This window comes from Fusarium musae, chromosome 2, assembly GCF_019915245.1.
Source record: "Fusarium musae strain F31 chromosome 2, whole genome shotgun sequence".
Lineage (NCBI taxonomy): Eukaryota > Fungi > Ascomycota > Sordariomycetes > Hypocreales > Nectriaceae > Fusarium > Fusarium musae.
Window position 1 is genome coordinate 4,020,371 of NC_058388.1, and position 13,383 is coordinate 4,033,753.

Below are 13,383 nucleotides of genomic sequence, written 5' to 3' on the forward strand. Positions count from 1 at the left end.
CATCGTCACGATGACTCGCCCGCCAGGCGCGAGCTTCGCGCAATTCTTCCCCACCGCTCCAAAGGTAAAAGCACAGTCCCAGATTCGTCCAGACCTCAATAGAGATCGCGAACAATCCAAACCTGGGCCGACACCGGCCTCTATGACCGGTGCCTGCGACCCTACATCAACATCAGCTGCGTCAGACGCAGACGCGAATACTGGCCAAAACGGCACTGTTTCATCGTTGGATACTATGCCAGCACAGCCCGAAGACACAGAATCGCCATTCACAGACATTCCCAGCACTGTCGACTCGGCTAGCTCATACAGTAGCACGGCCTCATCAATATTTAGCACAACCGCCCGCCACGGTGCCGCGGCAACTTCAGCTTCGTCCCGTATTCCCACCTCGAGCCTTACTCCCATCGCTTTCAAAGATTCTCCCAACTCATTGGCTTCGGCCACCACAAAGCCAGACATGTCTACATGTCTGACCGCCGATCGGGCCGCGAGACAGTCCTCCCGAAACTCACCCGCCGTTGGTTTTAATGGCTCGATATCAGACGGACTCCTTTCCAATGAGCGCATTCCGGCTCGAGATCCCATGCCCTCCGTCAAGGGCCTCAAGTGCACCTATGATCCGCTCCTCGATCGAGTACACAATAAGAGCGTCAGCAAGAACGCGAAACCGACATACATGGAGTTCGGTCGAGTACGTATAACTATAAATATACCTCCCTAGGGGGGGCGTCATCTTTGGTGCAAGACTCATGGCTAATGAAAATGATTAGGACGATGACGCCCCCCCTAAAGACCCTCGACTGGCCAAGTCGGACGGTCGCCTCGGTTATATCAATACCGATTACTACCTCCCTAAATCGCGTTTGCGAACAGCACCCGAGAACATCAAGCCCTATCCCTATGATTCCAAGACATCGATTGGTCCTGGCCCACCCACGCAGATTGTAGTGACGAGGTACAATCCGCTTGTCCCTTTCAGCAAAGTGACGGCCATTTTTGCCACCTTTGGTGAAATTGCAGAGAGCAGCAACAAGATGCACCCAGAAACAGGTAGCTATCTTGGTTTTGCAACAATCCGATATCGGGACTCTAAGCGAACTGACCGACCTCCCGTCTCTGCTATGGAGGCAGCTCGCCGAGCTGTACGGACTCGAGGCATTAAGGTTGACGCCGACATTGTCCGTGTAGAGTATGATGCGGAAGGGCGCAGAAGCCGACGTATGCTGGAAGAACACCTCAAGAGGGAAAAGGAAAAGTTTGAGAAGAAGGAACAAGAGCGACTTGCTCTTGCAGCCAAAGCTCCTCCGACTGGTCCCAAATCTGGAACTGCTCCTGTCTTCACTAGACCTCCCCCAACCGCTCCTAAGGGTCCCTCAGCACAGCGACAACCTGTAGTCCCGAGCGCACCACAACTTTCTCTAACCCCCTCGCAACAAAAAGGTCTCAATCTCGAATCTTCAAACCTTACCCAAAAACTCGCGGACGATCCATATATTTACGTTACAGGCGATAGTGTCCCAGTACTACCAAGTATTCTTCCACACATGAAGAAACGACTCAAGAATTACGGGTTTGAAGAAATCCGAGTCGATAAGTCGGGCTATTTCATCGTGTTCCGCAACTCGTTCACCGGGAAGTCAGAAGCTGAACGATGTTTTCGCGCTGTTAACCACACCGAATTTTTCAATTATGACATGACCATGCAATTATGCCTACCTCGTCCCCATCGAGATGGCCCCTCGAGTCACCGACGATCCAGTGCAAGCCCAGAGCGAAAAACAAATCCCGAGCCCCGATATCGCGACGAGAAGGAAAGGCGGCGAAGAGAAGAGGAAGCAGACCTTGAAGAGGAGAAGAAGCAAAGAGCTAAGAACTTTGATCCGGTGATCGAGGCTGTGGAGGTTGTTAGACGCGAGATGACAGAACATCTGATTCGACACATTCGCACCAAGGTCGCCGCACCAGCTCTCTCGGATTTCCTGGATCCTGCCAATCATGCCGCTAAGCGCCGGAAGTTGAACATTGAGCATCCCGATGATTTGCAGGAGATGGCCAGTGTCGAAGATGGCAATGACAGCTCACGTGTAGGAACTCCCAACTCCCGAGCTGATCCAATTGAGCGACCAACTGGTCGAATTGCACCCAAAGCCCTGCCGAGAATTCGCAAAACCAAGGTCAAGCAAAAGAACGCTTTTGTTGACCCCTTCGCGCGGAAACGGCCACCTGTTGCTCGGAATCCTTTCCGTTCGCTGCATCACCGTCTCAGAGGCCTTGATAGTGATGCCGAGTCCGATGACGACACGGACACTCGTACGCTGTTGGCGCGTGAGACAGAAGAAGCTGAGTCGCGACCTCGCAGCCGGATGAGCACTGATGACGAGGCGTCCAAGGATGATTTTGTGCCATGGGAGCAAGGCGAGGACGATTCTATGACCGAAGCCAGCTTCGCTATAGCAGATTCTGCTCATTCCAGAAAGCGGAAGTTGGCAGAATCAGTGGAATCGGCTTTCAAACGCCAAAAGAAGTCTGATGAGGAATTGTTTGGCGTTAGGCTCACAGCGCTTGGGTCTGGATTTGAGACGCGCGAAGGTTCTGCGGACATAATCCCCGAACCAGAAACAGGCGACGACATTGACAGTCGAATATCCCGATCCGAAACGCCAGTTTCAGTCGTCGGTAAACCTCTGAAGAAACGACCATCCAGGGCAAAGAAGCCAAAGATTTTTGAGGACCTCGGCGCTCAGGACCTTCGGGCGGAAACAGAGTCTCAACGTGACGAGGAGGAAGCTGTGGAACCTCCAAAGGCTAATGCTAAGAAGGCTGTAGCGATCACCGAAAAGCCCACCGCAAAAGAGGTTGTCACGGAGAAGTATGACGAGAAACTCCTGTCAACAGAACCCTTAACTCCTGCACTGGCGCTACCCGATGGCGCCAAGCCTGATTTACCACTCTTTCAAGGACTGGCAATTGGTCAGAGTGATATACCTGATGTCTCCAAACTTTCCAGAAGGTTCACTGCAAAGGACATCGGCAACCCAGAGTTGTGGCTATGGACCCGTAACCGCATTAGGGAGCTCAACTCTGCCAACAGGACGTTGGATTCTCCGGTCACCATCGGCGGCTACTATGTACCGAACCCTACTGGCTGCGCACGAACTGAGGGTGTCAAAAAGATTCTCAACTCTGAAAAGTCTAAGTACTTACCTCACCATATCAAGGTGCAGAAAGCAAGACAGGAGCTTGAAGCCCGCAACAAGTCGGGCAAGGATGCAGCAAGAATCGCCATCGAGAAACAAGCTGCTACTGATAGTGAACGAAACAAACGCGCTTCCAACCGTCGCTACGTGCAAGACCTCAACGACCAAAAGAAAACACTCGGCCAAGACGCCGATATCTTCAAATTCAACCAGCTCAAGAAGCGGAAGAAGCCCGTCAAGTTTGAGCGCTCAGCCATCCATAACTGGGGTTTATATGCTATGGAGAACATTGCCAAGGATGACATGATTATTGAGTATGTTGGAGAGCAAGTTCGACAGCAGATTGCCGAGATCCGCGAGAACCGATATCTTAAAAGTGGCATTGGAAGCAGTTACCTATTCCGTATCGACGACAATACTGTCATTGACGCGACAAAGAAGGGTGGTATTGCGCGTTTCATCAACCACAGTTGTGACCCTAATTGCACTGCCAAGATCATCAAGGTCGAGGGAAGCAAGCGCATTGTCATCTATGCGCTTAAGGACATTGCCACGAGTACGTATTGCCCCTTTCGTCGCCACTGGCACAATGCTAACAAACATACAGCCGATGAATTGACGTACGATTACAAATTTGAGCGTGAGATCGGTAGTCTAGACCGCATTCCTTGCCTCTGCGGCACAGCGAACTGCAAGGGCTTCCTCAACTGATACTATTATAATACCTTTAAATTTTGTTTCTTTTTGCAAGTCCTTTTTCATCATGCCTTTCAACTCTTGCATCATGCTACTACTATTGGCACCATACCGTCTTTGGGCACACTACCCCTGAAAGCACAAAGACGCAAAATGTACATTGGGCCGGGATCCATATCATCATGGCGTTGGGAGAGAAATTGGGTGTGGTACTCATGGCTCAGAGAAAGCTCGCTTGGTCAACCCATATGGGTTTTGGGGATGAAGATAGTCACGTATAGTGGGGGAATGCTTTGCGCTGCTTTCGCAGTTTCGTTCTATCTTATAAAGTCGACGGAGAAAAGGGACCTGGACTTTTGTTTTACTACCTGAAGATGAAAAGGAAAAGGGGGGTACTCGAGCTTTCGTGAGGCGTTCAACCGGCCGGTGCTAGGCTTTTCTACCTTGATCTTGGGTCGGTTAGGATCAGTGATTGCCGGGCTGATGCTACTGTATATACCGAGCCAACTCAACACAGATAGATGCAGAGTTTATGTAACTCTGGCGCAAGGGAATGAAATATGACAGCGGACTCCAGAAGGCCTGCATGTGAGAAGAGTCCAAAAACGGTGAATTGGCATCGCTATGCTAGCAAGGGCTAAAGTGTAGGTGCTGATTCCCTACCTTACCCTTTAATCAAAGTGAGTCAACTATCTACTTGCTTTCTTCCTTTAATAGTGAGATTCATCCAATATGCTGAGTTTAGCATCGTATCCAGTCCATCTATCATATGCCCGGAGCGGCTGCCTTTTACCATAAGCCAGTTGTAAGATATGTGCTTGTAAAAGTCCCCCATATGATCAGTCACGTTCCTTCTTAACCGTGACAAAATGCTCGCTGAGATCCGGCGGAGCCCTCGGCCCAAGCATCCAGTCTTGCATTGCGAGCCATTCGCTCCAGTTGGTTTCAGCGGCCTGTATCTCTTCCTCGGTGACGTTCTGTAGCGGTCTCAGAAATGGGACTGTTTGCCCATCGTCCATATCATATTGAGTTTTGACTCTCAGCCAGTTATCGCTCTTAGCGGCAAACATGTAGTTTCTGCGCTCACTCTCATGAACCCGTCCAATTCCGAGCATCCAATCGTCGCCAAAGAATCCATGGAGAACGGCGGGCGTATCGAATCCTGTCACTATGAGACGGCGAATGTAAGGAATGAGAGTGATTGAGGTAGATCCCAAGGGTAAACTTCCAGGGACTGACCCTCTGGAGGAAGATGAAGATGAAGGGGGGCCATTGCGCGTCGGCGTTAGAGGATGTGGGTTTCCTTTTTGGAAAGGGAGGAGAATGTTGACGCAAGCAGCGACAGTTTGAACTGCTGGGCTATACTGAGCATGATCGATAAAGTACCGAAGACAAGATAGGAACTTGGGATGCCATTCGAAAATGTCAAACTGGTCTTGTTGGAACTACCAATATGTTAGTCTGGTACTAAGTTTTGGAGGCTTGGTAAGCAAACCACGCACGACTGGAAACTGTGTCGACATAATGGCCGAATGTAAGAGTTGTTTTATGACTGGTATGAGGACAAGGCACCCGTTCTACTGAAGATTTGGGAAGTGATAAAATCCAGGGGGGCTCGGAATCGTGATGGTTGCAGAAGACGAAGCGTCAAAGACGTCTCTCGTGGCCAAACTACCTCACTGAAAAAGGTCGGCCCTCAGAAACACCAAGTCACAGCCCTCACAAGAATTTCAGGGTCCAGAAGAAGATGATGACCCGATAGCGGGTACCTGAGTTCACTTGACAACAATTCGTTGAATTGAACTGCGTTGAAACAGCAGAAGGGCCCACGAGAAGATCGGCAGTATAAGTCTGGACTGGCAGAGACTAGAGGGAGAGCCACCACTGGAAGTAATGACGAGAAGGCGGATATGACTTTGATGGGGCGCGTAGTGTAATCTGAGATAGGTACAGTAGGATAGTCGAAAGAATAGATGAGCTAGAAGTCCTGAGTTGGTGATTGGCCGGTCGAAGCACCGGGGTTCTTGGGTGGGTTGTATGGGCCCGGTGTAAGTCGACAATTAATGAGGCCGAGGACGACGAGCTAGGCGAATGTCGCACGGTGATATTTCGACTTGACTTGACTTGATTTGTATTGTGTTGCACCTCCAATACGTAGGTATATAAGGTAGGTAGGTATATATGCTGATTCAAGTCAGAGGCTGAAGTAGTCAAAACACATCAATCAACGATTTGTAAATCTTGTCCTGATGTGATTGTTGATATGGTATGTAACAAATATGATAAGCCTTCTGAGATAGCAGTAGTTCATGCAGTAGGAGATTTGCTGACCGGGCAAACAACCATTGTATGCAAGGTGTTTGATGGATGTTGGTAGAATGACAGTAGGGACCAATCGCAAAGGCCTAGGACCTAGGTCAGGGTAGATAGGTATTGTTTTTACCAGATGGCTGGGTAATTGGAGAGGGAGATGGTTATACAAGGTGTCAGCGGATGATGTGACAAAAACATGAATAAAAATAGAGTATGTAAGCACACGATGGAGCTTCAGTTGTTTTTCTTAAGTTGTGCTGATCAACCACAAACAGATAGATACAAGGAATGGGATGCAGAGAGCAATAGAGAAAATGAAGTAGTAGGTAAGGTAGGATAGGATATATAAGAAGCAGGAAGGGTCTGGGCAGGTATTATATTTCCGGGTAAATGACAGGCATACCGAGAGTAGCTATTAGTACCTTCCTTGCCTCAAATTGTAACGCTGCAAAGAAGCAATGATAGATGGGAAGTCATGGATCAAGGTTGAGGCGAAAAAGTGGTCAATCAGCAGGAGGAAGTAGGTACTGAGGTAGAAGAAGGAGGTAACTGGAAAGACCAGAGGCAAGGTAAGGCAAAGAAAGGGTAAGGTGAGGTTGGTTCTCGTTCCTCCGTCCGTCCATCCATCTCAACCTAAACTTAATTTATAATAGTCTTCGTACTTTCCTACATACGCAACCTCCACATCCAATGTGTAGGGAAGGTAAGGTACTTGCTGTACCTTACAGGGCAGTTAGGTACCTCCCAGCCTGCCACACCCTCCATTACACCCATTGGATACCTTACCTCTACAACACAATGGACACTTTGTTTCTCTCAAAATACCCATTTTAGACCTTGGAACCAATGCCCAGTCAGGCCGAAACACAACTAAACTTTGCAGGGTGAGTGATGAGTCGAGGTTAAGTGACAAGTGATCAGTGCTAAGCGAGCCTCTAAGTTAGCAGCACCTCATCCTTGTCTCGGTTGTCTCAACTCTCTCAACCCCCCCTGCCCCTGTACAAACCTCACTTTTCTTCTTCAGCGGGAGGGAGCAGCATCATTGAGCCTAGACACTGACTGCTACATGCATGCACTAACGAGACTAGACTATACTGGATTGCCCGTCATTCACTCACCGACAAACTTCATTCGAGGGACTCTACGGGATCCCAGCGCCCTCCAAAACCACCGATTCGATACCCTCTGTCTGGCTCTGGGGCAGGCCCCACGCCTGTCCGAGTCTAGCTGTGGTGCTACTGCACAGCCAAGCTGGAAAGGAACCTCATTTTCCGCGTCCGCAGAGGTACTGTACAGAGAGTAACCAGTCTGCTCGGTACAGAAGGCGACACACATCCAAAATGAGGCTCTTGACAATTCGAGCAGGAGAACGAACCATTGAAGCCACTTGCTATCACAATCCGCAATTAGAACTATTTCACGATAACATCGTCATGCCAATGGTTGCACAAGCATGCGCACACACGCTCATTCAAGCACATCAAGCACTCGTCATGCGTCCAACGGTACTCCCTCGGCTGCCGCAGCTCTCACCAAGTTCCAGGTACTCACGCCCGGTCGATCGACTCCCGTGCACGGGAGACCAGCGCCCACTCACGATAGCGCAGGTGTGGTGCAGGTCCCTTGCAAACCTGTGTCTTGCTGGTCACGCCCCTGTTCTTGTTAACTGCGTGTCATCGTCCGTGGCCCTGTAGTATCCATCAATACCTGGTTGCTGTTCCTTGGATGGACCTGACAGCGTTCCCGTTAAACGCGCTTGGATATCTAACTAAATTCTTGAGCCCATTCACTGGTCTGTTATTTCAGCTCGCCAACTGCGCTAAGAATCGCCGACTTGAGTTCAATCCTTAAGTTCATGAGAGCTTATTCTCTGCCGTATACGAAAATCTTGCTGCCGTGCCTATTTCTGAAGCCCCAGTCTCTCCCTCTATGCTGTGTCCACCCCCGGCGCAGACCAAAATCAAGAGCGATCTTCATGTGTATTTTGATATTACTCAACAAAGGTGATGGTTGGCCCACGAGACCTCCTCAAGTCCAAGACATTTAACGGGGGCCTGAAAAGAGGCTTGTCCGCTAATGCATCGTTCCCTCTTGAGAGCTGAGGCGCAACAGGGGTCTAAAGCTGATTCCAGCAACTTGGTTGGTCAATCCTCACATCTTTAATGTCTTTTCCAGATTGATAGGGGCGCGGACCTCACGACCCAGTTCTACGGTTCTTAGCTGCCGGTTCTCTCACAAACTAATGACAGCTACTCCATACAGCCACCAGGTTGCCCCAATCTGGGAACCACCCAACCGGTGTCAGTTGACTCGACGAGAAAAATATCGATAGTCTGAATGAGGGTCCAGACGGCTCGGGCCAGCATCTCTGCCACCGTGCCCGACACCGTCGGACCGTCCTATCAGCCATCAGTTCTCATCTAGTTACAGGAAATATATAGACTCTAGAAGGCCGAGGCCCACCAACGTCACAGTTAGACGGTAACAACACAGACATTTGAGTGACAGCGGGATGCACTCCGCCAAAGGTCATGAAAAGCAAGCAAGTCGATGGCACCTTTCAAAGAAGACCAGGGCCCAGTCCATGGGATGACTTAGAGAACCCCACAGATGGCATGCAATGGATGCCGACACTCTTACTCGGCATGACTCGTGCCGGGCCTTGCATTGTAGCGATACAGATGAACGGATAATCAGCCAACAAAGTGTAACGCTGTTATGGCTCCTAGGATCACGACATTATTAGACGATATGCAGACTGGCGGACAACAGACCCATCGCATACTTCCCAATCACTACGGCCTGATAAAGGATTGTTTGTGGGTCTGGCTCAGCTCCCTCAACTACAGCTTCAGTACCCACGAGGGTCGCTTCACTTGGCATTAGTTGAGTGTATGTATTCCTGATGGCTGACCTGTGAGGGAGCCACTAATGATAGCGATTCCAAGACAACTCCTTTTGATACAGCAGCTCTACTACATGATCGCTCAACTTTTTCCAAGCTCAGTCCCAGCAACGGACTGAAGGCAGATGGGTGCAAGTTCTGGACCTCCCAGGAATTTCCAACCTAGGGGAACGACCCTGAGTGCAGAGCTTGGCCGCCCGGTTGAAGCTGAGGAGTATGCAATGTTCTGATTGGTTATCAAACCCTGGCAGTTCCAGGTATTCAAAGTGATTGAAATTGGCAGCACCCAACAGTCTCAGAGAGTTCAATATTATTAGATCTGCAACTCTGTTCTGGCGGCTCGGTTGCCATTCCTTCGAGCAACCCCTATCAACTGGGTGGAGAATGGGTGACACAGTTTTCAGCTGTGACCTTTACAACACTGTTTCGATATTGGGTCAAAAAAAGCAATGTCAAGTCTGTCATGGTCCAGAAACCCCAAGTCATGTACATGTGGCTATCAGATCAAGTCTGTCCGGCGAGGGTCGTACGACTGCACTTGTGTAAGCGATATAACTTTAAACCCGCTGTTCACGGGTTAAATGCTATCATATCATATATATTGAGGCTATTTGGGCCACGCATGTTGATCCACAAAACCACTACAATTTTCCTGATAACGATTGATTGAACGGTTTGTGTTTGGAATCGGCTGAAAAGCTGTAGGGTTACAGCAGATTGCAACTCTTGGGCGAGCCATTGAGACGACATGCCTAATTCGGAGTGGCAATCGTATATATTTTGTCAAACTACCGATCCAAGGGTTTGACAGCCTCCCTTGCCTTGTCCTGGAGGGTCCGATGATGTGATAACTGGAGCGAAGCGACCGGGGAAAAGTGAGAGCGGCGTGAGTTCAGTGTGTTGATGGATAAAAGTCATTTAGAAAATCTAACCATGCGTTAGATCAAGCCATATCATAGTGTAAGGACTTGATGGGTGACCGTGCAGCTTTACGTCAAGGACAAAATTATGCGCCACTCTCCTACACTCATACTGCAGTTATTTATCAAGAGGGTACTTGGAGTCGGACAATTCTCCTCTCAACGCAGCAAGCTCCTGCACCTGACATCATTGCAGGTTGCAGAGAATATGGCCTTGTTGATCAAATATGTTTTTCTCGGAGCGATCATGTAAGAAGCCGAGAGCCTCAACTGTCAATTGCCTTCCACAAAGACTTGCCCTGCCTACGGATGGTGGGTGTCCCGAGCCCAAGTTGGTTAGCGAGACACGAAACACGAAGGAGAGAAGAGAAAACATAGGGCGCGTGAAGGTCCCAGTAGGCTGGGAACATGGTGAAAGAAAGGGAGGATCATGTTTGTGCGTGATCGAGGACACGCCGGATCTCTTGTGCTACCGGTCGAAAGCATACATACGTCGAACTGATAGATCAAATGTCATATCACACGAGCCACGAAATGATTGATGGTCAGAGAAGACAGATGCACAGTCGTAGGGCTGGCGGGTGACGGATGACGGATAGCCGCAGGAATCCTCCTATCGTGTCGTGTCTAACAAGCTAGGAAAAGAAACGAAACGAAACCATGAATCAAAAGGTGGCTAGCAAACATGACGGTTCCTTGGCTTCCGTCGCAGCAAACGCCACAACAGGGGTAGCTCTTGGGGTGACACAAACACCCGTTTCTTACCAAGATCTGCTGCCCCTGTTGAAATGATCTGCTGCCGTCGCAATGTCTCGGATCGGCAATGGGTCCCGGGGCCGAAATATCACGGACATGTCAAGTGCAAGGCTTGCATGGCTTGCATGCTCAGTCTCGTCACAATCCTGACGACCCATACAACACAGCACAATACTGGCCCTTCTCCTTATCTCGTCGGACTTTGTGAGACAGCATTTTAGGGTTCTCGGTGTCATCGATTCGACTATCTTCGCTTCACAATACAATACACTACACTCCATGGAATGAATATGAGGCTCGGCTCCCCCTTGGACCAATGTAATGCAAGGAGGGTGGGATGTGATACTCGAGGAATTGTACGGATACCGTGCGTCGTGGATCTAGTGCATCTTGGCAAGTCTCTACGCCGCTCGTGTGCTTAATCTCGTTCGTGCAGGATCGTGACATGAGTCACTGGGCTTCTCCAGAAGATACAGTACTGCAAGTTCTCCTTGGGTGCTTGGCAAGCCTGTCACATCTCGAATTGGAAACAGTGCAGCCTGTCCCAAATATGCTAGTACGTAAGTCTTGTCTCGGCAAACTCGAGTGAGTAAACTGTCAAGGCGCATGTTCGAAGCCTACTGTAGTGTGTGTTGTGTAGTGCAGTGTACTTTACTGTATTGTACTCGGTCAGCCAGCAAGTGCCTTTCCTATCAGCTCCTTGGCCCGGTCGCTGTGGTTCATCTCGAGGGCCAGCTCCCGCCCCCTTTCTCCCATCTTGCCCCATGTCTTCTGGAGGATGCCTATCATTTTTGCCTCGTCCAGATCTGACTTCTTCTCAAAGTCGTCAAACTGATCGTCGAGAAAGACCAGGCATGCTGTGTCCTCAAGGACCTGTGTCTCTTCATCCGCCTTAAGGTTCTCCTTGCGGATCAGGGCAGCCACTCGGGCGCGGTCCTCCTCGGGGATGGGGGGTTGAATCTCTGGAGAAGCAAGGAGCTCTGCAACTTGAGTGGCGGCTTGGGCCTTGAGCTTTGCTCTCCAAGTCAAGTAGCCGGGACGAGTCATTGGGTAGCTGCTTCGAGGGATCTCCCATCTGTACATGTCTGTAAGTACTGGGACTCGGGAGGAGCTTCAGACACTTACCTTCGAAAGTGCTGTGCTCGACAGGCGAGCTGGAGAACGGGGCTGGCGTCAGGGCATCGGCGGGTGAGCCACTTGGTCATCTTTTGAGCGTAGTTGAGCTCGAATGGGATCGTGGTTCCATCAGGGGCTTCGACTGTCCTTAAATCTTGGGCATGAGCAGCGTCGATGAGCTCGAGGCCTCGGGCGTACTCGGCGGGGAGGGGAGGGAGATGGTCGGTCATTGTGAGGCCTTTGTGGATAGTCTGACACTGTCCAATCGTCTACTCGGATGCTGTCCTGGACACTGTGAGTGATTAGCGGACAGAAAAGAGCGAGATTCGAGAATGTATGGATATCTTTGAACGGTGTGTGATGAAGATGATAAAGCCTCGGATGGTGTCGTGAGATGAGTCAGCAGCATTGGCAGATGTCCCATTGGATTTAGTGTGCGTGGGTGCTGTGCTCCGTGGGACTATCTCCGAGGACCACGGTCACATCATGATATGGGAACAACAATAGACGGTTTGACATTAAGTTTTTACTTTCCATGCAGACTTAAACAGCTGCTCTGGGGCAATGCAGTGTGTGTACGTATAGCACCTTGGTTAGTTCTAGTTGTTCAGTGGGACAACTGCAACGGGTTATTGTTCCATGTGCCAGTGACAATGTTCGAGCCCAGATGCAAAAAGCAGCACAAACAAGGAGATTCTGGCCTTCCATTGTACACTCCGTGTTCCCGGCATCCAATAGAAACAAGTGCATAGAGAATATAGGCCATTGCTCGTTCTAATATCGCCCTGTGGTCTCGTGCCCAGTGAAGGAAGCCCCCCTAAGCGTCAGACGGGCAATAAACTAATCGAGCAGTGCAGCACTGACAGTGGCAAGCCAACTGTGCATTGTTTCTGCACCTCGAGCACAGCCTAGAAAGTCTTTTATCTTTCATTTCGAAAGCGGATGTGCTTGTTTTCCCCTTCTACCCTTACTCCTCATCACAGACCTTGAGTGTTTCTCTCTTCCTCAACATTCCCCTCAGAACAATACTGCATCTGCAAAGAACATATTTTGCAAAGGGAAGATAGTATCTTACTTTCTTCCCTCTCGTCGTTTTTCTTTTCCTTGCTATCATCACCCAGCCCGGTGCTGGACCCTTTGTTGTCACCATTCTTTCTTGATTCTTCCTCGCGAGGCAACACCTCGCTCGCTACTCATATCGAGGCATGCGCAGGCTTGTGAGGGACTGTTGAGCATCAGTATTGACTTCTCGTAATAGTATCGACATCACACGGGCGCTGTGATAGACCCTTTGCTTCTGCGCCCTCGAAAACAGATGAACACACGCTTCCTACCTCTTCTCCTTAAGTGAACACACCACTCACTACTCATTCAAGGTATGCAGAGACTTATTCAGGACTTATGAGCATAGCAAGTTAACTCGTAGTAGATCCGTCGTTTCGCAACACTCAAGCACACGACCTCTTGATTCTGCTCG

At 49.8% G+C, this 13,383-nt stretch overlaps 3 protein-coding genes across 3 annotated transcripts; 1 reads left to right on the forward strand and 2 right to left on the reverse strand.

Annotated features, from left to right (window-relative positions):
- Positions 1-10: 10 nt before the first annotated feature.
- On the forward strand, positions 11-3,911 carry SET1 (histone methyltransferase set1; the record flags this gene model as incomplete). The annotated part of the gene is made up of 3 exons (XM_044820855.1): positions 11-694; positions 774-3,756; positions 3,808-3,911. 3 exons carry the CDS (start codon positions 11-13, stop codon positions 3,909-3,911), a joined length of 3,771 nt encoding a protein of 1,256 aa, XP_044685155.1.
- An 824-nt stretch (positions 3,912-4,735) lies between these two features.
- On the reverse strand, positions 4,736-5,419 carry J7337_003138 (uncharacterized protein; the record flags this gene model as incomplete). Its single annotated transcript, XM_044820856.1, has 2 exons — positions 4,736-5,341; positions 5,399-5,419. The coding sequence occupies 2 exons, from the start codon at positions 5,417-5,419 to the stop codon at positions 4,736-4,738; spliced, it is 627 nt and encodes a 208-aa protein (XP_044685156.1).
- Positions 5,420-11,459: 6,040 nt separating this feature from the next.
- J7337_003139 (uncharacterized protein) lies at positions 11,460-12,136 on the reverse strand (the record flags this gene model as incomplete). The annotated part of the gene is made up of 2 exons (XM_044820857.1): positions 11,460-11,865; positions 11,916-12,136. 2 exons carry the CDS (start codon positions 12,134-12,136, stop codon positions 11,460-11,462), a joined length of 627 nt encoding a protein of 208 aa, XP_044685157.1.
- Positions 12,137-13,383: the final 1,247 nt, after the last annotated feature.